Source organism: Coloeus monedula (assembly GCF_965178545.1).
Source record: "Coloeus monedula genome assembly, chromosome: 22".
Taxonomy (NCBI): domain Eukaryota; kingdom Metazoa; phylum Chordata; class Aves; order Passeriformes; family Corvidae; genus Coloeus; species Coloeus monedula.
The window spans coordinates 5,125,162-5,151,122 of NC_138802.1; the positions used below are offsets into that span (position 1 = coordinate 5,125,162).

Here is a 25,961-nt window from a genome sequence, read left to right on the forward strand (position 1 = left end):
TCTAATCACAAGAACAGACCAATTCCTATTCTTGTGCCCTATTATATGTAAAACCTGTAAAATGAATGCCCAACACTCCTTTTGAGAGAGTAAAGTCAACTACCACACTTCTATGGCCACTGTAGTGCCTGTGCAGCAGAGTAGAGGAAGCATCTGCTTATGTTTGAAGTGATCAAAGTTGGGAGAAAACTGCTTGGTTTTAAAAATACAAATGGAATGGTTCTGGAGGTTAGAGCAAAGTCAACAGGGGTCTTGGTTACCAAAGAATCAACACAGCAGCAGGTCTTGTCAAGAGAAATGCAGTGGTAAAATAACAGATAGAAACTTTGAAAATTTACTTGCTTCAGGAAAATACATATCTTCCTAGCACTAGAATTCTGCCAAAGCTAACTCCTTTTCTTTTGTAAATGATCCTGTTGGAATTTGTTTGTTTGCTTGCTTCTGGGGTTTTGTTTGGTTTGGTTTTGTTTGGTTTGTTTTCTTTTTTTAGAATCTTACCTGAAAGCCACAGCAGGACAGATTTATCATGCGTAACAAGAGTCTATAGTTTGTCACACCCAATGGAACTCATGTCTACAGTGTAAATAAATCCATCTTTCCCTAATCCCCATTTTACTAGCCCACCTTCCAACTCACACAATTATAAGCAGTATCTTCTACTTCTCAGAGTAAAGCTTAGACTAAAAGCCATCAGAGCCCTGTAAACCTTCCCCCATAATGAACCTCCCAGACTGCCTGGCTACAGTCCCAAGCCCTCAGGGAAAACTACATTTTCAAATGAGACATAAGTGACCAGTGTAACTTTTTCTAACACAGAAAAACTGTGCTCATTTTATAGTTTTCTTAGAAAAATGTAACATTTTTCTGTTAAGTTCTGTTAAGACAGGCAGCTGAAGGCAAAAGGATATTTCAAGGCACAAAGGATCTATAATCTACATTCAACAGTCATTTTAAGTATCCTGAAGGACATTCAACTTGCATAAAAGCATCAGTTAATAAAACCTAATACCAGATCCTGGGAGCACAAGAAGTTAAATAATGCCATCAAAAACAACTCTTGGGAACTCCCAGATTGTTGCATGAAGGCCTTGTTGCCTTTGTAAAATCATGGTTCAGGCCTGTTACTTCGGCTAAGTAGAAAAGGACTGTGGGAAAGAGACACAGCGGAATTAAGGGTAGAAAAACACGCTGTGTGACCATCGTGTGCTCACATCGTGGTGGTTGGTTGAGTTATGTTTGTTGTGCTTTAAAGCTATGTAAACAGATAACCGGCTAAGTGCTTTAAAAGGCCGGGTTTTTGCAATAAAGCGGCTCTCCTTTGCACCTGCCTGGGGAATCTGCATCACTTGTTATCGCAACACCATATATTTCCTGGAAATATATCTGGATAAAATCAGGCTACACTGTATTGTTTTAGGGCAGTCCATAAGCCTTTTAAAGATTGCTTGTGCAGGAGTACTTTGAGTGGTTCTCTTACAATGAAGAGGAAGCACAATGAAACACTTGGAAGAGTGCAGAAGGCGCATTCAGTCACATGTACAGAGGTGGGGTTTAGAGGGAAGGAGGAAAGGAAAGTACTGGGATTACAGTGAGTCATAGTGCTTAACATGACACCTCCAGGATCTTCTGGATTTACTGCAGAACCCATCTACCTAACCTTTAGGGAGGCAAAAGAAATATCAGATCTTCTGTTTGCCCAGTAGCAGGTGCTGCTCCATAGGAAGAATGGAAGGCTCAGCTGGGTGAGGGCAGTGTTGGTCCTGGGCTGCAGGGTGCCTCAGTACGGCGGCTGGGCTGCCTTGTTTGAGGAAGGCCACTGTGGAGGCACGTCTGGCTGATCAATGGGCTCGTAGGTGCTGCGGTCCTGGCCTGCACTGGTGACACCTGAATGGAGATGAAAGAGAACAAGCTTGGGACAAAGGCAAAAGCACAAGAACTGAATGCCCTAGTAGAAACCAACAGCTCGGGAGCACACATTTTACCAGCTCCCAGCACCTGTGATCTGTGATCCTCACTAAACAGGCAGGAGGTAAGAGAAGTCATCCTTCCAACACGCCTATTCTTTCCTTGAGAACTGCCCTCTTTGTAGCCACATGGCTATGTGGAAAGCAAGACCCACAATATCCCGTAGCAGCACAACAGTGTATTTCAGCAAGATAAAGTGTATGAGAGCTCATGGAAAAATGAACAGACAGAGCCAGAAGCTACAGGAACTGTGGCTAGCTGACAGCATAGATTTAAAGACATGATACATCCATGAACCACTCTTTCCAACAATGCAGCTATGCCTCCAGTATGGCACCAAACTTGAATCCAACAGCGCTCCTAAATGTATTATGAAAAAATTGTCTGTGCAAAATCATGTTACTGTCCAGGGGATGAGCAGGGAAAGTGGAGGCAGAGAATGTGCATGGACAGCTCTTTATCTATGGGCCAGGTATTTGCCATGGGGAGAAAGCAACCTGAATCACAGATAGCCACCAGACTATGAGGGATTTGTTCTGAGCAGCAAGGATGCACTCAAGCAACAAAGAGGGATTTCGTGTAGAAGGAAAACAAGACAGAAAAGACCAGGAAAATTTCAACACTGCTGGGTTCTAAAGAAAATGCCAGATAGCAGGAAAATGAGAGGAAATTTGTCAAGCACATTCAGCACAAAACAACACACTACTGAAAATCTTGTAAGAAAGACACTTCAGGAGAGGATATGAAACTACAAAGTGTCTGAATTCCCACCTGTGCCTCAGAGGAGACTCTTGGTTTGGGATAATGTGGTTGAAAAGAAGTGCTCCCAATTTCCAAGCAAAGAGATGGACTCCTCAATGATACCTACACTTTCTATGGGATACACATGTTGAATACACATGTTGTATCCCAATGACAGGCACAGTGAGCAGCTAATAAAAACTGGCACAAACAAGGCACTGCAGGTGACTCATATGCCTCCTGACCCAGGTAAGACCTATCTGTCTGGATTTTCACAAGTAGCTGGCAGAGATGACATCCACGCTGCACTAGCAGAGAAATGCAAATAGCACACAGTGCCCTAAGACATGCTTTCCTTCCATGGCTTCTCCTCCTCTGCAGGTTTCCACCTCTTTTCACAGGAGTGTGATATTTGCTACCACCAAAGCAGAATAAGAGACAGCTTCCAGACACTGTAATGCAGGTACGCCATCTTTTGTCCTGCACAGCCTTCTTAGGCTGACAAACAGAACTCTGCCAAGCTGCAGGTTTTGCCAGCATGAACTCAAACAACAATCCCTGGCAAACAATCAATCCCTGGCAGCTGCCCAGGCATGAACTAGCACCAGGTATGCTTGGCAAAGCTGACCAAGACCCAGAACATCTAGCCACAGCCCATCCTCTCTGGCAAATCTTGCACATTATCATTATCAAGTACAACCAGGGGAAAAATTACATGTCTCCAAGCAAACTCTCATGAGGTAAACATCAGTCCCATTTTCCATGTGAGGAACAAAGTCCAAAGCAGTCGAGGTAAATAGGACATGTGAGGCCCACAGAAAGCATGGAGGTAGAAATCCAGCTTTATTTCCCTCTTGTTCATAATCCAGCCAGAGGAAATACTGCCTCTACTTTCCCCCAGAAGGAAAAGAAAGGCTTGACAAAGAAAGGACACCCAAAAGTTTCCAACAAACACACACAAATGTAGGAGGAGGAAGAGAGGAAAGCCTCTCACAACACCATTGTGGGCAAAGTGGCTGTCAAAAACTTCAGGTCTGCAAGAGGAGAGAGGAAGAATATAAATTTAAGGCCAAAGACACATCAGAACAACAAAATGGGAGAACAAATATGAGCAAGAGAGAGTAAGCACCCCATCTGCCTAGAAAGGAGGGCAGAATCCAGTTGCAGAGAGATCAGGCTGAAGGGTCCAAAGTGCAAGGCTGTCCCCTTAACACCTGAGGAAGTGGCCCACACTGACATGGAAGCAGAGAAAGCATCCCACCTATGTTAAAGGTGTACTCTCCTCCACGCTCCCGATACATTCGATACACCAAATAGCAGGACACAGGTTTGAGGAGGAGGCTGAAGATGGCCATGCCTATACTGAAACGCTTCGCATCACTGAGGAAGTCGCGTGAAGGGTAGAAGATAGAGATGTGAATGATGTCTGTGAGGACTGTGAGCAGCAGGCCAGTCAGGAACTGGAAACAAGGAGAGAGAATGGGACATGAAGCGTTTAACCACTGACAGTAACAGTCAGCATCTGTTTCCTACAAGATCTATGTTACACAATCATCCTTCACCCCAGAATGACACAACACTCTTGGTACTGCCCCAGGCAGACAGATACTCCTGGATGAATGATCCTGTATTTCATGCCTTTTCTTCACATCTGTCAGATACCTTCTCATAATATATTCTAGAATTGTTTCTTTTTGTTTGCCAATCTATTCAGTGTTCAGAAAAGGGTTTTACAAAGTCTCTTCAACTCAAGCATATTAAACACTTTGAGTCCTCATCTGGCATTACAAGTCACAACAGCAGGTAAAAAAAACAAGAATCAAGTATGCCTCATCTCGGAGAGGAAAAATAATTGACAGTGAATGCTTCTCACCATGGTTTACAGAGCTCACAGATTTCTATGCTCTCTTAAAAAAAACCCAAACTCACCCAAACAGGGAATTGACTTGTTCACTGCTGTATTGGGAACAGTTGAAAATCATCACTGGCTCAAAGGCTCTGCCCTCCACCCTCTTCCTGAGCAGCCTGGGGGAGACCAATACTCTTACACTCACCATCATTATGGCATCAAGGGAATCTCGTTGCACAATGGCCCAGATCCCCACTGCAAGGACACTGAAATTTCCCCAGGCATAGGAGAGTGGCAACATGTAATTCATGCATCCCCTGCCAAATGACACACAAAAAAAAAAACCAGCTCACATTCACAATAAGCCTGCAACAGTTTGCTTTCATCCCTGTTCCCATACAAACACCTCACTCTTAGATTTAGGATCTTCTTGCACACAGGCATAAACAGGGAGTGCTGATTCCCAGGGAACATCCCATTCCTAGATTGAAGGAATACCCTCTTCTCCCCCAGGCCAGACACTTATCACTCACCAAACCGTGAGCAGCCAATGTACCAGAATGATAGCCTGTGAAAAAAAAACGAAACAGGAAGACAGGTCAGCATGTTGGGAGAACTCTGGGAGGATCAACACAAAATGACACCATCTTGTCCCCAAGGGATGGGTGGAAGAGTGGCCTGGGCCCATGAACCAGTGCAGAAAGATGGTGAGGCAATTGGGACAGTGAAGACAAAGCTATTTTTCTCCACATCTATTGCGGAATATTTCCTGTGGTGCTACACTGTAGTCATTCATTCTTCTTGTCATCTCTGTCGACAGCTGATGCAGGGACCACTTAGCCTTTTCTAAGTGGGTTATTTTTTGGAACTCCAGAAGAGTTTGCACAGAAAGCCAGACAATTTGATTTACACTGTGCTAGCACAGTTTATACATGACCAGTCTGGCATCCCATCACCAAAAAGCCCATGGATAGCCATGCCTGCAGCTCCCGGAATTTCACTCCAGTCCTCAGCAAATCCTTCTTTTACCTCCTTCCAGTCTGTTCAGAGCAGTGATCCAACCTCACTGCAGTATTAACAGACCTGAAGGCTTCTTCAAGGACTCTGTAAACCTGATCCTGACAGAGCACACAGCTCTTTTCACTCCCAATGAAGCCACCAGGTCCAAAGGCCAGCAGTGCCCTGAGTAGCAGAAAATGCTGCCACAAATTCTGTACTTTGCACGTGTCCTTAATGATCCTGATCCTTGTGCTCAGGGGGACAAATCAAGGAAAAAGGATCATACTGTAATAAGTGATACAAGGATTCTCTTCACCACCACTTGCCATTTTTGTAACCAAGGAAATATACCCTACATGTTTATTCAGAGAGCAAATGGGAACAACAATATATCACTTCAGGCTTTTTCTACATCTATACCCTGCTGGTCACTCCAGCAAAGGGAGATCACTCATATTTGCTCTCTAAACATTTGTGAAAACAAGAATATGGAAGACAGGCTCTATTAACAGCCTCACTAAAGAAAGGCTGAAGCCTGGACATACCAGAGGATCCATGGGATACAGGCATGCTTCCATTTTTTCCTAGCTGTGAGAAAGGCTCTAAATTGGCATTTATGCTGGCCTTGGTCTAAAGAAAAAAACAAACCCACATTACCAAAACCCCTCTGAAGCACACTCCCCCCAAAAGGAAAAAAAAGAAAATTGGGAACTAAGTATGTAGTAAAAGCCTAAGTTACTCAGTGGATACAGGAAAGCTGTATGCAGATAGGAGCATTAAGACACTAAAAAGAAATTTAGATCTACTGACACCCTGCTAGATTCCTTGACTTAAAAACATCTCTCCATGCTCTAACTTAAAACAAAACTAGTTGCTGGAGAAGAGAGTGAAGCTGTGACATAAGTGAAGCACAGTCAGGAAAGCACAGGGGTGGCCCAGCTGCTGTGGCTCACACTGCTCTGCCATGATACCACAAGGCAAATGTCTTACTTCCTGCTCTTCCTTCACTGCAGTGCCCCATCACAGCTGCTGAGCACTCACCAGACTTTGCTGTAACTTCAAACACTGTTTAGACATATTTTTATTAATTAATTTTTTTAATTGTTCATGAAAGCTTACAAAATGCTTCACCACTCCCCACGCTTCCCTTTCTCCCCAACTGTATGGCAGACACAGGGGAAAAACTGCTAATCAGTAAAATACAAGATGTTCCTGGATAAGAACGGAGACATGCAAATAGCATTTACTCAAGAGACTATCATAACATCAGGAAAATTCTTAATTAGGTAGTATTTAATTGCATGTCACACACCCGCAAGACCCCTCAAGGTTCACCAGTTAACATAATTAGGCAGAGAGGGGTTTTTTTAAAGCTGTCTACATCAATACTGCAGTTATTAAATTATGAAGTATTTTTAGTCATCTGCATAAAGTCAGGTAAACTAGGGCTGATACTGTGAGTGACTGCTGAAATAAAACCAAGATATTCCCTTTTTAGTTATTAGTCCAATTTACCTGACAGTTTTGCAGCGCACTATGGAATTGGCTGGTGGTGTTGGTATGCTTTAACATAGAAAATATAGTGTTAATGAAAAGCTACAGTAACTGTGAGATCAGTTAATTTGCAGGCAGTCTCCTGATAAGACAGCAGAAGAATTTAAATTTTTTCCATCTGTCCAAGGATTTAAGTCTGTAGCTAAGACAGACATACATTTCTTCTTTTGAGAAAATAACTCCTAACACTTGAACTAGTGGTGAGAGCAGAAAATAAGAAAGGTGGGTCCTTTGTCCCCATCTCTTCTGGGAAGAAGGATGGCCACGTGATTAGAAGCATCCCATTGGAAACTGGGAAGAGCTAAGGAGAATTCCTACCTCCTTTGCAAATCCCAGCATGTGATGAAACTAATTGCCAAGCATAAAAAGAGCCTAGGTCTGCCAGGGTCTCATTTGATGGGAAACTCTTTGGAACAAGAACTCCTTTAAACATGCTTCAGCACAGAACTTAGCACAAGGTTGAATTTCAACCAAGTTAAAAATTAAACAGTTCCAAATTACAATTATTTTCTTGTTGTATCTAAATTTCTATTTTACTTACTTTTTTTTAGTTTAGAGTAAGCTCATCTACTCTATGGGTGACATTCACCTGAGAACATACAAAACCAAAATGTGAATCTGAGTGGCCACCTGTGAGGATGCTGCTCATTATTATAAGAGAGTGATAATAATGAGAGTGCTTAAGCAGTGGGACAGGCTATCCAATGGGGCTGTCATGGCCTCTGTTCTTATTTTAAAACTCAGCTGATTTTTGAGTTGAGCTATTTGATCTAACTTTTCAGTTTGCCTTGCTTTGAGCAGGAGGTTGAACCACATGACATACAGACATCTCTATTATTCCTTGATGCTGTGACTTAGCATTTAAAAATGCCTTAGCACAAAATGTGTGTTTCCAGGCACATGGACTGTAGGGCATTGTCCAGACTTGATCAAAGTCAAACGTTGTATTTCGAGGCTCTGCATGATTATTTCAGTAATCATAGGTGTCAAGCTGTCACAGCAAAAATATGGCTGTGCTGTTTCCCCCATGTTTTGCTGAGCATGGCTGTTAGAACCGAGCCAGTAGATCCTGTTCCATGAGCATGTTCCCCACCCACTCCAGGGCTACATTAATTGTATAGCTCTGCAAGTAGCTTAAAGAGAGACCCCAAGGCTAAGATACTGCTACATTCTGGCACAAACACAGCTCAGTCATGCAGCTTTCTTGGAGCTACTTCTATCAAAAGGCTCATCTTTATAATCTCATAGAACCCGTAAGCAAATCATGCCAATGAATAGTAGCAGTGTGTGTTATTTCCAGGCCCTTTCTGAGCAAGAATCTTCCCCACCTTTGTGGTATTTTCCAGGGAATCGGGCCCTAACTCAGGAACAGTATGAAGATGTAGGTACAACTATTAACTCCCTATTTCCTGGCTCTTCAGCTCAGAGCAGAACTGGCAGACTCAACAATAAGGAATTTCTTAATGCTGAAAAGAGTTTGCCCAGGACAAGCTCACACTTATCTCGTAAGAGATTGGGGAATGGTTGTCTGAAACAAGAGAAGAAAGGCAACATTTTAGTTTTGTTGTCTTTGCGACTCATTCATTGAAAAGTCAGTGTTTTTCAGCTCCCCTATCTCCATTTCCCATGGTAGAACATGTATTTTGTGTTGGCCAACTTTTAAATTAAATGTCCTTAGTTTTCACTGTTGTTTTAGCATGGAAAAAAAAAATAATCAAGCCAAGTTTAAAAACGAAGCAGAAGGCATGATCTTTTAATCTTCCTAGTGCCCTGGGAATCACACAATAGTCCAAACTTGTCAGAGCAAAGTATCAGCTAGTTTCCAGAATGTAATATAATCCACTTGCCAGGCCTTGAAAAATCTATTTGCTTACTTGCCTCTAACAAGGGAAGTTGCTTTTCTTGGTGAACTAGTAAGAGGGGTATTCATCATTATATGAACACCAATCTTTTATTTAACCCAACCACATGAAAGCTATCCTGTACAAAGCTGAATTAAAAAGGGTAGCTGAGATAATACTGTTCTCCCATCCAGCCCATAGGCTGCCTGGTCAAAGGCCACTGCTCACAGCTTAACGAATCACCAGCAGAAAAACCCGATGTGATGAGTGATGCTTTCACTCTCTGGGCAAAGCTTTAACCAAAGAAACCACCTAAACCATACTGTATTAAATGAGATCACAAAGCAGTGAAGCTGGGAAAAGACACACACACCTAGAAATCTCAGGGCTCTGAAAATGTGAAAGACAAAAAAAAATAGAGGAAATGTCACCTGTCTGGTAGCACAGAAGACAACAGTATCAAACACCAACATCAAAAGCAAAGTGTGATTTTAACATCCACTGGCTTGTCCACAAGGAAGTGCTTCTCCCAAAAGTGAAAAAAGTAACCTAACTGTGGTTAAGTCACTTATATCTCCTGTCTCTAGCTATCAGATATTCACTGAGATTTCCAAAGTGCCCTCAACTGGAGCCTGTCCTCTCCAGGAGAGAAGCAATTGCAGTTATCTATCAGATGATAACCCCAAAGTAAGCGGGCTTATCTGTCTAGGACACTTTGCCTGACAACTGAAAACTTTGTCTCCTCAGGATCTTGTGCGGTGTTTTTCTTGGCTTAGCTCTGGTCAGCTGAGCTGGAAACCTCCACGGACACTAGTTAATAGCCAGCTGTTGTTTCTGCCCAGTCCTTGGCCACTTTAGCAATATCCCTGAAGTAAGAGCAAACTTTGGAGTCATCACCTGGTGGGTTTAACCAAGAATCACAGAATACACTGAGTTGGAAGGGACCCATCAGGATCACCAACTCCTGGCCCTGCACCAAGACACCCCAAGAATTCCACCCTGTGCTTGAGAGCGTTGTCCAAACGCTCCTTGAACTCAGACAGGCTTGGTGCTGTGATCACTGCCCTGGGGAGCCTGTTCAATGCCTGACCACCCTCTGGGGAAAACGTTTTCCTGATATCCAACCTAAACCTCCCACGACTCGGCTTCATGGCATTCACAACTTCTGCAGCCTTTGCCCATGTGATGAAAAAAGCAGAAACATCAGGTTTTCCTCCTCAGAGGGCTCCGCAGCTCCGAGCAGGGCCTCAGCCAGGATCTGGACCAGGCACAGGGCTGGAGAACATGCGAGAGGAGGGATACAGGAAGGGCCGATCCGAGCGTCCGCGGCTCAGCCCGCCACGGAAGCCCCCAGCCGCCCTCCCACTCCCCTAGCCCCGCTCCCAAGCCCCGGGGGCAGAGGAAGCCCCTACCTTGAGGCTGACGGCCGGCAGCTCCATAGCAGCAGCCCCAGGACCGCCGACGGGGCCGCTCACGTTGGGCAGGGCCGGGCCCGGGGACGGCGAGGGGCGGGGAGAGCCGGGACACCGCCCCCGGCCCCGCCCTGCCGTGCCTTCGGACACATAGGGCGGTGCCCGGCGGCTCTGGGGTTCGTCGGGTTGCGGCTCGGGTGCTCTTGTTAGAGTTTGCTGAGTGGCAGCTGGTCAGAAGTGTTCCAGCGGAGGACGCAGTCCGGGTGCTCTGCGTACGTGATGTGAACCGCACGGCTTCTGATCTCGTTAATGCGTCGAAGGCGGGTGCTATGGGTGCCAGACTCTTCTCAGTGGTACCCAGTCACAGGACGATGGGCATAAACTAAGACACCAGAAGTTCCAGCTCAACATGAGAAAGAACTTATTTACGTTGAGGGGGGCAGAGCTGCCCAAGAAGGGCATGGACTGTCTTTCTCTGGAGACATTCCTTGACAGGGGGAGGGGGAGGCAGGGAGTTGGACTAGATGATCTCCAGAGGCCCCTTCCAACCCTAACAACCCTGTGATTCTGTTTCCAAAGCCACCACTATGCACAGAACAGTTTGTTGGCTCCAAACACCCAGTCAAACTCTTCCTGCTGCTTGCACATGCAATGTAGTGAGACAAGGTTGGACATTATACTTTGACTGTAACCAGTGTCCAGGAAAGCTAATGTGTGCAAAGGACTTAGCAGCTTTCTGCAGGAAGAGAGTTTTTATGCATAAGTCAGTGCTGTGACCAAAAAGTGAGGAATGACAAAGAAACTGTTGATAGACACCAATAAAAAGGCTATTTTAAGGTGCTAACTGTGCTCAGCTATGTGACCCAACAGCTAAGTCAAGTTAAGGTCAGTCTTACTGGTTGAGCCAGGTAGCTAAGGATGGCTGGCAGGTACTTAATTGCTTCCTTTGGCCCTGGATTTTTCCCTAGGACTAGATGACTGAACCCTTTGCCTTAAAATCTGGTACAAATAACAAAGTCTTCATTTCTCATTCCAAAAGAAAGCTGGTTTCATTTTAGAGCTAGAGAAGTCGGTAAGTGACCAATTCAACCCCACACAGTTCAGCTATAACTTACCATTTCCCGTCCGGTTCATACCAGCAGCCTTCTCCCCAAGTCTGACAAATGAAGTAACAGAACCCGGAGGTCAGGATGACACTTTTCAAACCCTCCCTTCCTTGCCTAATATGTGCTGTCTGCAGTGTAAGACTGCAATGTCTTACTAGCTCAGTTCCTTTCTTGTCATTATTCCTTCTCACAGAAAAGATGGGCCCACTAAGAAATGAGCTGGGTCAGAGGTTCATTGCAGAAGCTGGATGTGGAAATGCATGAGTCATCCTTCCGTCTCATTTCCAGTTCAAGCAGTGAGAATTGTGCAGTGCTGAACCTACCGTCAGACGTTCTCAAACAAGCCACAAATACAGTGCTATCCAGCCTGTCCTTGACAATGTCCTGAGTGCTATGGACTGCTTGTATGCAGCACACTTCAAGATCTCCCAAGGCAAAGCATTAAATGCCAAGATGAAATTACCTAGAAAATGGCTAGGAAGCATCAGAATAAAACTGGCTGGCTGTGTAGCTCAGAACAGCAGTAAAAAAAACACAAAAAGGCTGTGAAAGTCCCCCCAGGAATCTCTGAATGTGTCACTTTCAAATGAAAGGTTGAAATATAACTCATCTATTGCCACATGACACATGAGCTGTGACTTCACTTCCATTACTGTATCTTGCAGGGACACATTACATGTCTTATAGGGAAGTCCTGCCTCTATTTACAGAAGCAGTGGTATCAAATGGGATCAATGCTAGTGGTTCCAGTAATGTCAAGGAATGACTGGATTTCAACGTAAATGACAAAAATATATGACACTTGGGATGGGGGAAAAATAGAGACACTGAATAGCCATATTGCTGGCTCAGTGCTGTGTGTGAAGTGCACTAGGATGCCCTTCTGCCAAGACAGGTATCTATCAAAGGAGAACTGTTATGAAGACAAATTCCACTGTCCTAGTTGAATGATAAGCACTGTTTGGATGCAGCAGCATGTGGGTGTCTTTGCACCCTTCAGCATTCTCACTCTGACTGAGACAGTCTCATTATCATTTATGCAGCGTGAGCCATAATTTGAATTGTTGTGTCTGCTGTTTAAAGTATTTCCCCTTGTACAGTAAAAACACTTTACTTCATTTTGTTCATCAATGTATCGTGCAATTAATTCAGCCCTGCTTACTATATCCTGGGCTTGCATGTCATGGACTCAAGGGACTTAGAAATGTCTTAATGATATGAAAACAATGAGAGCCATGACAGACATTATGCATTTGCATGTCTCTCACACCTGTGTGATCTGGAAGTTGCTTGTTTTTTATTTCTACTTTGTGCTGCTTGTACCTTGAAAATTGCCTCTCTGTGTAACCCACTGTCTCTCTTCCCTTCCCCAAGCTTGATAAAGCAACACAACATGGAGACGAAGATAAGCAGCAAGTTAAAGAAGACCTGCAGGGAGAAGCAGGTGACCCATGAGACTGGATATGGAGATTTTTGTGACTAGAAGACTGCTCCAGGTGAGTTCAGCTCACTGCAACCAATACCCAGCAATTAGCTGCTTTATGCGAAATCTATTGTTTTTAAAAATCAATTGGTTTGCCTTGTGCAGACTGAGTAAAAGCCTAACACACAGCTGGATCCCCTCCTGACAGCATAAAAGTGAGGCTAATAAGGCAGAAATGCTTTCCTTTGCATTTTCAGGACACTGTACCCTTGGTGGGTAAGGTGATAGCAATTCCCTAGGACGGTAAAGGAGTTAATACAATTGCTCCTGCTGCCCTTATCTGGCCCATGGGGGTGGAGACAAGCTCACCACTCATAGTTCTGCCCTTCTTCCCCTCTCTAGGGGTTTAGTCTGAAGATAACTAAAGACTGCAGCTGACACCACTGTCTCTGAGTTTTGCCCCTGGCTATGGAGTTGAGGGGAATGAAGGCACCCGCTCAGCACAAATACATATATTAGCCACAGAGCCTTTCTGAATGAGTACTAAGGAAGGGCATATAGAAGCTGCCTGGCTCTACAAACTCCCTTTTAAATCCCAATGGGAAATCAGCAAACAAAATCTTTACCTGGACTGGAGGGGAAACAAGGCATTTTGAAATGCTGGCAGCAAGCCTCCTCCAGCAACTGAACTGCGAAACAGACTATGGCAAGGTGATTTGAGGAGTGAAGAGGGTCACACTAATGTGGTATCTTGACAAATGCACTTGGAAGTCCTTTCCAATCTCAGCAGCAACAAGCTGCTCCTCTGATTTTCTAAAATCTAACTAAAGCTTTGAGATAACATTAAGAGACTACTCTTCAAGATTCACTGACACTCCAGAAAATGAACTTACACACCAGAAGTGGTTTTATGAAGTACATGTGCTTACTCAGAACATTCCAAGAAAACAACAGCCCTCGGGGTTTTTTCTGATAAAAAATATGAAAGCAATGTTTCTTCCAAGCTTTATGTAGCAGAGAATGACTGGCATGGATGTGAACAATTTGGTATAGCATGGGTTTGAAATTGAAGCACTTTCACACACTGTGGATTTACAACAGGGTAATTACTGGGGGGGGAAAGGGGGGGGAGGGAAGATAGAGGGTTTGGATAAAACACCTCCAGGCGAAAATGAATGCAGACTATTACAGACCTGAGACAGAATGATTCCCAAGTGTTTTAATTTGTGCTTCCACTCCTTGTCTCTCTTGCAGTCATAATTTTGGCAACTACCAGCAACATCCCTGAGATTCAACAGCATTTGCAGAGCAGGCAGTGCTGAAATGATTATGTCAAATCAGCATGCTGTTCTCTCTTTTCAATGTTTAATGATTCTTACCCTTGGAGAAGCAGTTTAAAGTGATGCATAACCCTTGGACTCTTGGAGGTTACTAACAGCAGTAGCTGTAGAACAGGACTTTGGGTGGTATTTTGTCGCTCACCTTTCTTGCATGCGTGCCCTGCAATTAACTTTAGAAATTATTGCACAGAACCCTGCTATGGCTGGTTTGGGCCTAGTCCAAAGTCCTTTCAAGACAATAGACAATCTTGCAAGAGATCTGACTTAAATTCTCTGGGGGCAGCAGAGAAGCTGAGCTTGTGTGAATTCTTAATTTGAGTTTCTTAAACAATCAGTTGAGAAGAACCTATAAATCAAGTCTTGCCTGATATTTGTATCTCTCTCTTGTTCAGACCTAATGCCCCCAAAGGCAAAACTGTCACTGCTGCACTGTGACTATGAGATACTGGGAAGGAAGGGGAAAGCTGCTGAAAGTAACCCAGTGATGGTGATGCTCTGCAGCTGCTGTCATGCCGCACAGAACGGCACTAAAAAGCTTTGCTGTGCTCATAAGTGGGTTGGACTTCTTGTACAAATGCTGCCCTGAGGTTTTATATCACAGGCTGCTCTTGCATTCCACACCTTTGCACATTATTTACTCAACAGCTTTCCTTTGCACTGCAATTGTGAAGTCAGTAGTTGATCTGGCTGATCCATAATTCAGGCTGATTCTTTTCATGCTGCTGTGGCTATGCAGCAATGTGCCTGTACCACTGCTCACTTTTCTGCTCCACATCTGCAATACCACAGCTTGACTAAGCAGAAATGATACTTGGCCACTGGCTCTCTTTCTGAAACTCCAATGTGAGCAATCAATCCAGTAATCCCTGACTTGACTGATAATAGTTAAGTGAATTTTCACTGACCTTAACTAATTTAACTAATCCCACCAATTAAGAATAATCTGTTCTTTATATTCAGAGTCAGTAGTAGATTGAAGGCTGAAAAAGCACGAGCTGAAGGAGTAAGTCCCTTTTTAGAGTCTAAAAGCTCTGCCAAATTCAGACTTGCTTGTATTTCACATGATTTGCAACAGTCTTGCCCCAGACACTGTCCATGATCCTACAAGGATCCCATATGTAGTGTAAGGGGCAAGGAATACCTGCATCACCAAGGATAAAGATCCCTGCAAAATTTCCTGCTTGCTTTCAGTTGCACTGTTCCCCTCAGATCTTGGCTCCTACACTAAAAAGCAGTGTGATATCAAAGCTGCTTTTGATAGTCCCCGTGCATGTGGTTCTCATCAATGTCACACAGACCAGAGGCTGAGAGCTCTGCAATTGAATGTGATCAATTAGGAGCCTTTTTTCCCTTTATGCTTCCACTGACAATGGCACTGGCAACACCACCCACTATTCTGCATCTGGGCTGAAGGAGAGGCTGCATTGCTCTCCCTGGGTTAACAAATTGAATCCTTGCTGCTGTGGAATCATGATAGCTGAAGGCAAAGCACCTTTCTTTACTTCTGTCTTTTGGGCTAAGACTGTCATGCTGTACAGAAACCTAAACAGCTACATCCAACCCTGTGGTAGGTTTTGCCTAAATGCTCCCATACAAATTCCTCCTTTAGCAGTGCAGGTGTGTGCATGCAGGTCAGAAGTGACACTGTATTCACAGCATCTCTCTGTGGCCATGACTGGGCACTCGTTATATTAGAAATGTAAAGTATAATGCTCGCAGTCTTTGAGTGAGTACACAATGCAAAGTGGCACCACAGCATAAATAGGATTCCAAAATGGAGGTTTGACTAACTAAATGGAACACAAGGGGTTTAGGAAAGCTGTGTAAAGAGGATTCTGCCCACAGCCCCACGATTAATATTTCTATTCCTACAGAAAGTACTATACATCTCCAGGCTCTGGGATATGAAAAGCTTCATAGTTGCCTCCCCGCAGAAGTCAGGGTATTGGGGTGTTAGGAGTAGCAAAGAACGTCTTCACCGGCTACCACTACTCCAGGTTAACACAGGTAGCCTTCGTTGCTCCAATATATCACGGAAGCCAGTAATTAAGTATTAATACAAAGAAGTTTGAAACATCTGGCTGGCTACACCAGGCAGAAACTGTTATCTGCAATTTGAGTGAGAATACAGGCAACCTTGGGCAGCGAAATTTTTCTACCAGTGGCACAATTGCGTGATCACCTCAAGTCATCAGTTTTACCTGCTGGCCAACTTCCTTACAGACTTTCCTGGCTCCTCCCCATCCTTGGGTGCATCCTTGGGGTCAAAAAAGCAGAAGAGTTGCACAAAGGATATCCATCATATCTTTATTTACATATCATGGAAACACACATGCAACATGTCACAGGATTTACTACAACGGAACAGCCTGTCCCTATCTCCTGTTACCAAAAACTTTATTTTTGGCTCACTAGGAAAACTAATCACTTCCCCAGAAAGCTCCTAAAAATAATCATTAAAAATAACATACCTGGCAGGACAGCTAAATGAGTGAGAGCTACAGGCTGGGATGTCTTGCCACATCCTTGCAGAAACCAGGTGGTTCTCTGAAAGCAAGAAAGGAGGGAAGGATGGAGTGGGACTGGATGGTCCCAAAGATGACAGGTAGGAAGTGGTAGTGTGTAACAGCTAGGGAATATGTCTGTAGCAGTGAAAAAGGGAGAGAGCAAGAGGTCTTCCAGTGGGTCCTCTCTCACCTAGGCAGGCAGCTTCCTGCTGATCCATTTCCCATCTTTGATTCCACCTGGACGTTACAAATTTCCTCTCCTATAGGAACTTCCAGTCCTTAAGGAGGATCTACCTACCTTTACTCTCAAACAATAATTAAGGGGTAAAGTTTAAGTTCATATCCCCTTTGCCCTGAAGGATCTTCCACATCTCACCTCTCTTAAGGAGATGAAACTGCAGAGCCTGTTCCTGGCAGGACCATCAGAATGGGAGTCATGATCATTGCTTACTAACTGGGAGAGGGGGGCTCAATTCAATGGCAGGAACGTGCTGAGGGAAAGGAGGGGGAGTGCAGTCCCACTCTAGGAAAGGCTGAAGCCACTCTATTTATAATGAACATGTGTTTCAGTCTAGCTGGGACCTGGCATGTTCAGAGCCTGCAGCTTCCATCATTTGCTCAACTTTTTTCTCTAATTTCCATTGCTAGGTATAAACAGTTTGACCCCAACTCCTGACCATCCAGGCAGGAGTCCCACCCTCCTAAACATTAATGAAAGATCCCTGCTCTCCATTGGCTGATTCAGGCTCCACACAGCGCCCTTTCCTCCGGGTCACTCTTCGGTTCCGGTGGAATTTGGCATAACAGCGTAGCCCTATGGAAAAGACATGTAGAAGTGAGGAGGGACCAGGGCTCACTACAGCAGTAACACCAACTATCTCTCTGCCTCAGATCCTGCTGCACTGGGGACAGTCCCAGTGCTGTCTCAAATAGGGTGGCAGAGAAATGCCTCACACAGACAGGGTATATTGCTCTCCGGGCACCAGCATTTTGTTTCACTCACTGTTCTGGTTTGGGATTCATTGGTTCAGGCAGGTTTCACTAGTTTCTTGAAATACCAATGAATTATTCCAATTGTTTCCAGTGATTTTACAGAAGCCTTGCTTGGTTTCCCCCTATTACTTCCCATTACTGTCTAAATGATCTCTCCATTGGGAAATTACTATAGATTTAATGTGCAGCAGCGATGACTAGGGACCTCCCCTTGCTATTTATTTCCCTGAAAACTTCAAGAGAGAAGGGAAGAGACTTGGAAGTGTTATTACTGGGAGGTCTGATCCAAAGCCCACTGCTCATCTCCTTTAATTTCTCTGTTTTAGATGCTCAATGTGCAGGGTCTGAAGGAAGCTAGCTAATATAGCATTGGTGAATACGAAGGGGAAAAAAAAAGCATTTTATTTGTAAAAACCATGAGTACATATTCTCCCATGGCAGTGGAAGACAATGGGAACCTCTGGTCATGGTAACTAGTTGGTTTCTCGTACCAATATGTTGATTTATGGTGTTTCTTGTCTGACTTTGTTAGACCAGAATGCAAAGCTAGTTGGGCCAGACAGGGTACAGCCTACGAGTAAAAAATTTTCATGAAAACTCTGCTTTTCAGTAGTGCAGGATCTTGTCATTGGGGTTGGCAGGAGCTGATTTGATCATTCTAGAAGCTGCAGCTCTTTTAACTTCCAGAGCAGGGAGCAGATAGCAACAGTGCCAGCATCCCCAGAGCAGGGGAGGCTGAGGATTTATAGCTTTTGTAATGAGACAGCCTAAAACTGTCCTTGGTTATACATTGGAGACCCAGATGATGTCGTAGGTCACAGAGCAGTCTCTTGGAATCATGTCCCTGGGCTACACTGACAATCAGCTACCTTAAAAAGTTGGGTTTGTGTCCCTCATTACCAATCACCCCAGGGCAATCTGGCCTCCTAGAAGGAGAGCATGCAAGATCAGAGCTCTGCTCTTATCTAAGCCTCTTGTCTATCTTACCTGGATCTTCCATCTCTGGAGATCTTTTTTATGCTACACAGGATGCACATTTGCTATCAACTTATAACTAGCTTAAAGATAAAGCAGGGCCTGGGGCAGCCTCATTAGGGACTGCAGAAACACTTTTCTAGGCTAATCTATCAGAAGGTCATCTCTGATTAGGACCTTGAGGTGTTACACAAGACGCCCAAGTTGAAGACTATTATTTAACGTTGCAACTCCGGGAAAGCTACCCCTTTAACTGGGTAAAAAGTAGGTGAACAGCCTGGTCAGATCACTGGGTACCTAATGCAGGTCACAAAACCTGGCAAAGAGAGTTTTGTTCTGGCAGATGAGACTCAGTGCTTGGAGCTGATCCTGAACATGTTCAGACTAGAAGAGTAGCTTTTAACACCTTCGTAATGCACCTCCTAGTAAGGGCTGCTGTGGATTCTTCAGAAATAGTTTTAAGAAACAAAAGCCTGAGTCTTTCCCACACCTACTAAATTGCTACAATCTCAGTTGAAATTAACTCGGGAAAGTCATGTTAGGCACAAGGTCATACAAAACAGTCTGTTTTCATAGCCTATGATACTTGAAAGCACCACTGAAATGTTCATATATTGTGGCTTCTTCTGATAGGTTGGTAGATATCAGGATCTTTGTTTTCAAGAGGGAAAACAAGATATCCTAGAAGACTCAATAGTCACACTGTGAGTCAGTGGCAGAGAAAGGCTAAGAACAGCAGAGCTTGGCCCCCACTTTCACATACAAACCACTATTCCAAGTCAACACTGCCAACTACAAAGTCAGGGAGTGTCTTGGGGATGGTTTATATCCCATAACCATGTTTGGTTTTGTCTTTGTTTTGTGTCTGAAATGGTCACTGCCTCCCCTGGCTCCAGGAATATTGCGATGGGTGAGGGGCAGCCCAGGATCCTGCGGGGGTTGGGGACCAGGGGCTGCACTTCCTTCCGGTGGGGGTGATTGGCTCGGCAGCCACACAGCACAGTGGGTCTGACGTGAGATCCTGTCGCCCTGTAGTTTTTGCCTTTCTCTTTTCTTCCCTTGTGGTTTTTTTTTTCTTCGGCACTGTGACTAGGGCTTGCTGGTTTGCTTCTCTCCTCTGTTGCTTGGGAGCCCAGAGCCGGTGGTGTGCTGTGCTGGGACCACGGCCGGGCCACTCCTTGCCAGTGAGCTATGCAAAGGAGTAATCCCCCCTCCAGCCCCTGCAGTTTCTTGCCACTGCTTCAGGATTTTTGCTACATTTCAGCCCAACACGCAGCATCCACCAGGATCCCCCGCTGCTTCTGCTTTTTCCACGGCTGGGGGCTTAGTGCTACAGTTCGATTCACCACTGTGGGGGGTCTGCTCACCTTTGCTGTTCCAGCCTGCTGCTCTGAGGTTCCTGCTGCAGTCCATTTTGCCATCCAGAGGGGCACTAAGACCAGCTACCCCCCGTGAGTTTGCAGCAGGAGCCCCTTTTTCTCTCTCTTGCCGGCTGTGCCCGGCGTTACCATGTGTGGGAGAGGCAGCTGAGCTCGCGCCACAGCGCCCCCTGCAGGCGCGGGGGAATCACCGCACCTGCCCTGCCCGGCCGGGAGCCAGCAGCGCCCCTGCCGGCCGTGAGTGGAACTGCACCGAGGGGAAAGCGCCTACGGCCGACAGAGGCCGGCACTGGGTCTCTGGTTCTGTTTGCTGTTGCTGCTGTTGTTGTTGTTACTTGCCTTGTTATACATGCCAGTAAAGAACTGTTATTCCTTTTCTCTTATACAGGGCCTGAAAGCCCTGTAATTTCAAAGTTAGAATAATTTGGAGGGAAGGGGGTCATATTTTCCATTCCAAGGGAGGTTTCCACCTTCCTTGGCAGACACCTGTCTTTTAAACCGAGACAGGGAGCAAAGAGCTGGACTCACCTTCAGTGCACATACAGTCATCATAACACTTGTTGTTAAGGCCTCGATTGTGTGGTTTGCAGAGGTGTTCACGCAAGTCACAGCAAGAGCCTGCAACACAGGACCAGGGATCAGCACAGCTCAGGTATCCTCTTACCTGTAGGGCTACTGGCACCCATGACAGCTCCATCGTATAGACATCACCTGGTCTCACAACACACCTAGAGAGCCTCTGCCCTTCCCATGCATACCACTTCCTATCAGTAGTAGAAATCAGGATGCATGTCTTAAAACCTGGGCATGATTTCAAACATGTCATGTTTGGAGAAATGACTCTGCCAAGCTGATCCTGACCTGGGAGGCAGTCAAGGTGGTGATCACATGGCTCTCCTTCAGCTGTCATGGTTTCATTTCCACCATTGGGGCTCTTACTGCGGTGCTTTTCTATGGAAAAAAAAAAGATGCTGATAGAAAATGTCATGCTAGTGTTTTCATTTTGGAGAGTGTATTGTTCCAGGGTAGAAACAGCCTCAAATTTCAAGAGTTTGAACTCTAAACCTTCATAGTCTGATCTCCTCCTCATTTCTCAACTCTCCATTTATCAGTTTTCCTCTGCCCTCCAACTATGCATCCAAAATGAGAAACATTCTGAAACTGAGCACAAAACACAGTCAGCATTATGCTGCTTCCGTCTTTCCCCACCACTATGATCTCATGTCCTTCAGCACATCTGTGAATACTACCTGTAGACGAGCCTTACAGGATGACTTTTGGGGAAGAGGACAGGGAGGTTTAGCACCTTTCTTTTTAGCAGATGGCCACATTTCTGGTTTGAGATCCTCATAATCAGTCCAGTCAAAGAGTGCCATATCTAAGGTGGGCATCACATCCCCATCTTGCCTGAGGTGGGCCTGCAAACCACAAAAAAAACCAGACAGGCAACGGATTACACTTCTGTAGAGACACTGAAGTCGTTGCAAATTTTCATGGTGCTTTTAGACATTAAAAAGGCTTTATGATTCCCCCTCCCTCCTCCACTCTTGTCTTATCCACTGGGGATTCCTAGCATCTCATTTTCAAAAGGGAAGAGTTTTCCCTTGTTGAGGCTGAAGCCAAGAGGGAAGTTTCCACTGCTTCTGTGTGAGAACAAAAGGTGAGCAGTGAGCATTAGGACATGCTGGCTCTTCAGCCAAGGGCTCCTACTGTCTCTCTGGTCCTTGAAGCTCAGTGAAGTTGGATAGATGAGGGAGAGGCAAGGCTTGGAGGTACAGAACAGTTCCTAGCTGTCTCTTTACCTGTGACCGTGGTGAAGTGGCTGGAAGAACAGGAGGCTCTTCTGTGGAAACAGCTGTGTCCAGTGCAGCAATGAGGAGCATGGTGGGAGTCAGACTTGTAGCTTCCTCTTCCCTAAGATTTTGAAACTGTTCTTCAAAGCTTTTGGGTTTCTTGTACAGGGAGCTTGGCATAGCATCAGGAGTCTTCCCTGCAGAGGGCAACAGGTACAATGGCATTACCTTTCTCATCCCTTTTCTCTGTGTGACAGATTCGAGTCAAAGAAATTCACATTTTATCCAGTCGCTAACCACTGTTCCATGACCCTGAGATGCTGTTTAGACCACTGTAAAACAGAGTAATGAGCTATTGCAGTGATAAATCAGGTCCAGAGTATATGCAGCTTGATTTTTACATGTTTGAGACATACGTAATCACACCTTCCTGAAGATACGTCTATCGCTTGCTTAAGAAGCAAAAGATGTCTTTTTCTGGTCTCAAGAGTACAAAATGTACCCGTTTAACCATTTTTAAACCAATGGATTAAGCTGTTGCAAATACCTGTGAATATATTCTTATTTGATTTTAGTAGTGAGTTATTTCAATTTATCTCAAGTCAGGACTTACCTAACTTGAAATTATTATCTTCACAGATATATCCCTCTTCTTCAGAAGTATTAATTTAAATATAGACCTTAAGTTAACCTCAAGAAACAAGCCCTGTTTGTAGTCTGCAAATATTGCTTCAAACCAGCTTTGTTGTATACTCTTCTATATTGCTAACACAAGCTGTTTAGCCAGTCCCCTGAAAAAGCAATAGAGCTCTTCTTACTGAGGCAGGGAGGAGTGATAGATGAAACTCAAGGATGTGACACCCAGCTTGTCACATAGTGTTGATTGACACAAATTGCCTCGCTTTAACAGAACTCAAGGTTTACCACACTGAGCTCATACCACAGAGACACACCCGCAACCTGACCTGCAAAGGAAAGCAGTCCCAGTCAAACACAAGCAACATTTTAAAGTTATCAGTGCAATTTCACATATGCAAAATCTGATTTTTTTTTTGTAGTTCAGCATAAACATAGAAGAATACAAGCTCTGGTGAGAAGAAACTGGTTTTCAAAGCAAAATAAGGGGTTTGTGTTCTTTCTAATTCTGGTCATTTTTTGAAGTCAGTGGAGAGATTGAGCATGGCTTGGAAATACTTGTTCCTAAACCGGGCCATTTGCTAAAAAGGAAAAAAAAAAAAAAAAACCAACAAAGCAGGCCACCCCAAAACAACCCCTCAAGCCTTAGGGACTCTCAGAACTCCCCCTGTAAGACAAACCAGGTCATTTTAACAAAATTGCAGCCAGCACTAAAGTTCTCTGGTTCTCCAGTTCCCCTTTCTTCTTGTGCCTCTTTTGTTTGGCAGATGTCTCCCCAGAGCAGGCACACACCCCACACCCTCCACACACCCATGTGGCTCCACCACATCTGCATCTTCTTGCCCTCACACAAGAGACACTCATTTCCCAGTGACACAACAGCCCCAGCTTCCCTTGGAGATCAAATACCTCGGTGGTGTTTGAGCCTGTGCCTGCGGCTATGTCGACGATGCTCTCGGTTCTGCTTCTTTCCTTTCTCAGAGCCCGGGGACTGGTTTTCCCTCTCAGGATATGGCAATTCAAACCCCAGGAACACATCCTTATTTTGTTTCAGGGCTGCTGGCTGTCTCTCTGCCACCAGCTCTTCCACAGCTGAAGCTCCACTGCCCATCTTCAGGGTCTGTTCCCCAGCCAGCTGCCCTCCTGAAGGAATGGCATAGACCCTCTGCTTCTTGGCCAAGCCTTGCCTGTGATGGTGCCCAGTTCTAGGCTGCTGCAGCCACATCTCTTGGTTTTGAAGGTGGTTGTTCTTCTCTGGGGCATTTTTGAGCTTTGCGCCAGGGTTGAGGGAGACTGCAAGACTGATGTTAGAAAGAACCAGCACACACAGGAAAAGGAAAGAATAGAAGGTGGAAGAAGTTTCCATAATCATGGGTGCTCTGTCTCACCTGCAATTAAAAAAAGAAAAAAAAGTAAGCAACCAACACTTACGACCTGTAAAGGCCATCAAGATTCAATCCTAGGACACTTAGATGAAAACCATTATGGTGTCCTGAGCTGGAAGCAAGTTACTCTCTCTTTGCTTATCTCCTCTTTTCCGGGGCCCTGGTTACGGCAGCTGAGATACATGTGCAGGGCTGAGACACATGTGCAGGGCGTGCAGGGCCTGCAGGGCTGAGAGGTCCCAGTTTCATGTGCAAATGAGGCCATTAATCAGTAGGACACTTCCCTTTGATTCCTCACTAGCCCCCCTACCCTCCTATTCACAGCCACCATCTGAGGGTCTGGGGGGGCTGGCTCCTGCCCACAGCTCCTGAGCCTGGCACAACACCAGCTGCCCAGCTAGGGCTGTCTGCTGCCAGGTTGGCATCCTGGGCCAGGGGCACTGGCCCCTCCTCACAGCTGGTTTCCTTGCAATGAAAATGTCAAAATGAACAGAACTGGGGGCAAATGATGGCCTCACAGGACCAGCAACAGCCCTGAGCAGCTCAAGACAGAGACTTCTACACATGCTTGCATACTGCTTCAGGGTGACTGAAATTGGTCAAAGGAAGAAAAAACACTAGAAATTTTGTGCTGATATCTCATGGCATAGCAGGGAAATAAAAAGGCTGTCAGCAGAGCAGGGGATGCTGGCCTAAGGACCAAGGGGCAGAGAGGCAATCTGAGGTTTCTTTAGCTTCTCCCACTTTCCTTCCTTGATCCTGCACAGGTCACCAGGCAGGGCTGTCACTGGGAGGGTAATTTAAGTCCCAAGAACACTGAGACCAAGTTTCATTGAATCCACCAGCACAGTGGCTGAAGACTATTCTCATTCATTGTGCTTCACTGTCATATTTTTGAGGGTCTTCTTTCATCCTTTTGATTGTGTTACATGTGCTTGTGTTACAAGACGTGCTTGGGATGTTGCACAAGCCAGAGCATTCTCTAATTAAGTCAATCTCCCCTGCCCTTTCCCACAAAATGGGGAAAGGGATTTGCAGTATTTCTAGTGCAGCTTTTCCAGACTGTCCCTCTTTCTCTGGGCAGCATGAAGACATGCTTAAAAACAGAGTTCCCTGGGATACTGACTGCCAGAAAACCAGGCCTATGCTTACATTTGAGAAATACAGTCACAGGGTTACAGCCACAGCTTTTCACTCAACCTCATCCCAGTCTTTCCTGCACATCAGCCCTTGGCTGCACCTGATTTCCATCTGTTCACCAGGAGAACCACTTTGCTGCTTAATTACAAGGGCTCATACTCCCTCCTCCAGGTGATTTTCTGCTTTACCAGCCATTGTCACCTGTGAAGGGCAGCAGGTAACAGCCTTTGAGGCCAATTCTGACTCCAGTTTTTGTGGAGTTGACAGAAGATACCCTAGGAGTAGCCTGGGCTCTTCCTTTCCTCTTTTCTTTCAGCCTGAGAGACAGATGTGGAGAATTTTGAGTCAGTGAAAACTCTGCCATCACAGCAGCCCAGCATCCTGGAGTTTAGAGAGAGATGCCTTCATCCTGTTAATTGAAAAAAGCCTGCTAATGCGTCCACTAGCTAATCCTGACTTTCCAAGATTCCTCTCTGCTGCTGCTCATAGCCTGGAAACAAGTTTTCAGTTCAGCCATTCTCTGGAAAGAGGCAGGCAGCACAGGGACCTTCTTTTCATGCAGTTTTCAAAAAGCAGGTCTTTCTACTGGCCATAAAAGGCAAAAAACTGTTCCCTGAGGACTGATTTAGGAGGCACTGGGAAGCTCACTTGCTGAAGGCATAACACGAAAAATACTATTTTATTGGCAACTACCTGGAACAAAGACAAACTATGCTGACAACTAAATCTACTAAAAAAAGCATTTGAAGTTCTTCTTCAAAACGGTAGAACAAATAGCAACACACAGCTCTGCATGGGGTCATTTGGTTTTTTCCCCAGACCATGGGATCCTTGTTTTTTGCCTAGGGTTTTCTCTTTAAGAACCAGAGCAAACCAACTGGATTAAGACATCACTCAGAACAACTCAAAGAGCTAGAAAGAGC

General features: G+C 45.0%; 2 protein-coding genes across 2 annotated transcripts; both read right to left on the reverse strand.

Moving 5' to 3' along the window:
• Window positions 1-715: 715 nt before the first annotated feature.
• On the reverse strand, window positions 716-10,448 carry AGTRAP (angiotensin II receptor associated protein). The gene is made up of 5 exons (XM_082295915.1): window positions 10,362-10,448; window positions 5,089-5,123; window positions 4,761-4,872; window positions 3,968-4,166; window positions 716-1,884 (listed from the first exon to the last, which is right to left on the reverse strand). Exons 1-5 carry the CDS (start codon window positions 10,386-10,388, stop codon window positions 1,778-1,780), a joined length of 480 nt encoding a protein of 159 aa, XP_082152041.1. The 5' UTR covers window positions 10,389-10,448; the 3' UTR covers window positions 716-1,777.
• A 6,990-nt stretch (window positions 10,449-17,438) lies between these two features.
• DRAXIN (dorsal inhibitory axon guidance protein) lies at window positions 17,439-23,885 on the reverse strand (the record flags this gene model as incomplete). Its single annotated transcript, XM_082295736.1, has 6 exons — window positions 17,439-17,551; window positions 20,613-20,702; window positions 20,946-21,035; window positions 21,391-21,502; window positions 21,887-22,074; window positions 23,423-23,885. The coding sequence occupies 6 exons, from the start codon at window positions 23,883-23,885 to the stop codon at window positions 17,439-17,441; spliced, it is 1,056 nt and encodes a 351-aa protein (XP_082151862.1).
• Between the last annotated feature and the right edge of the window lie 2,076 nt (window positions 23,886-25,961).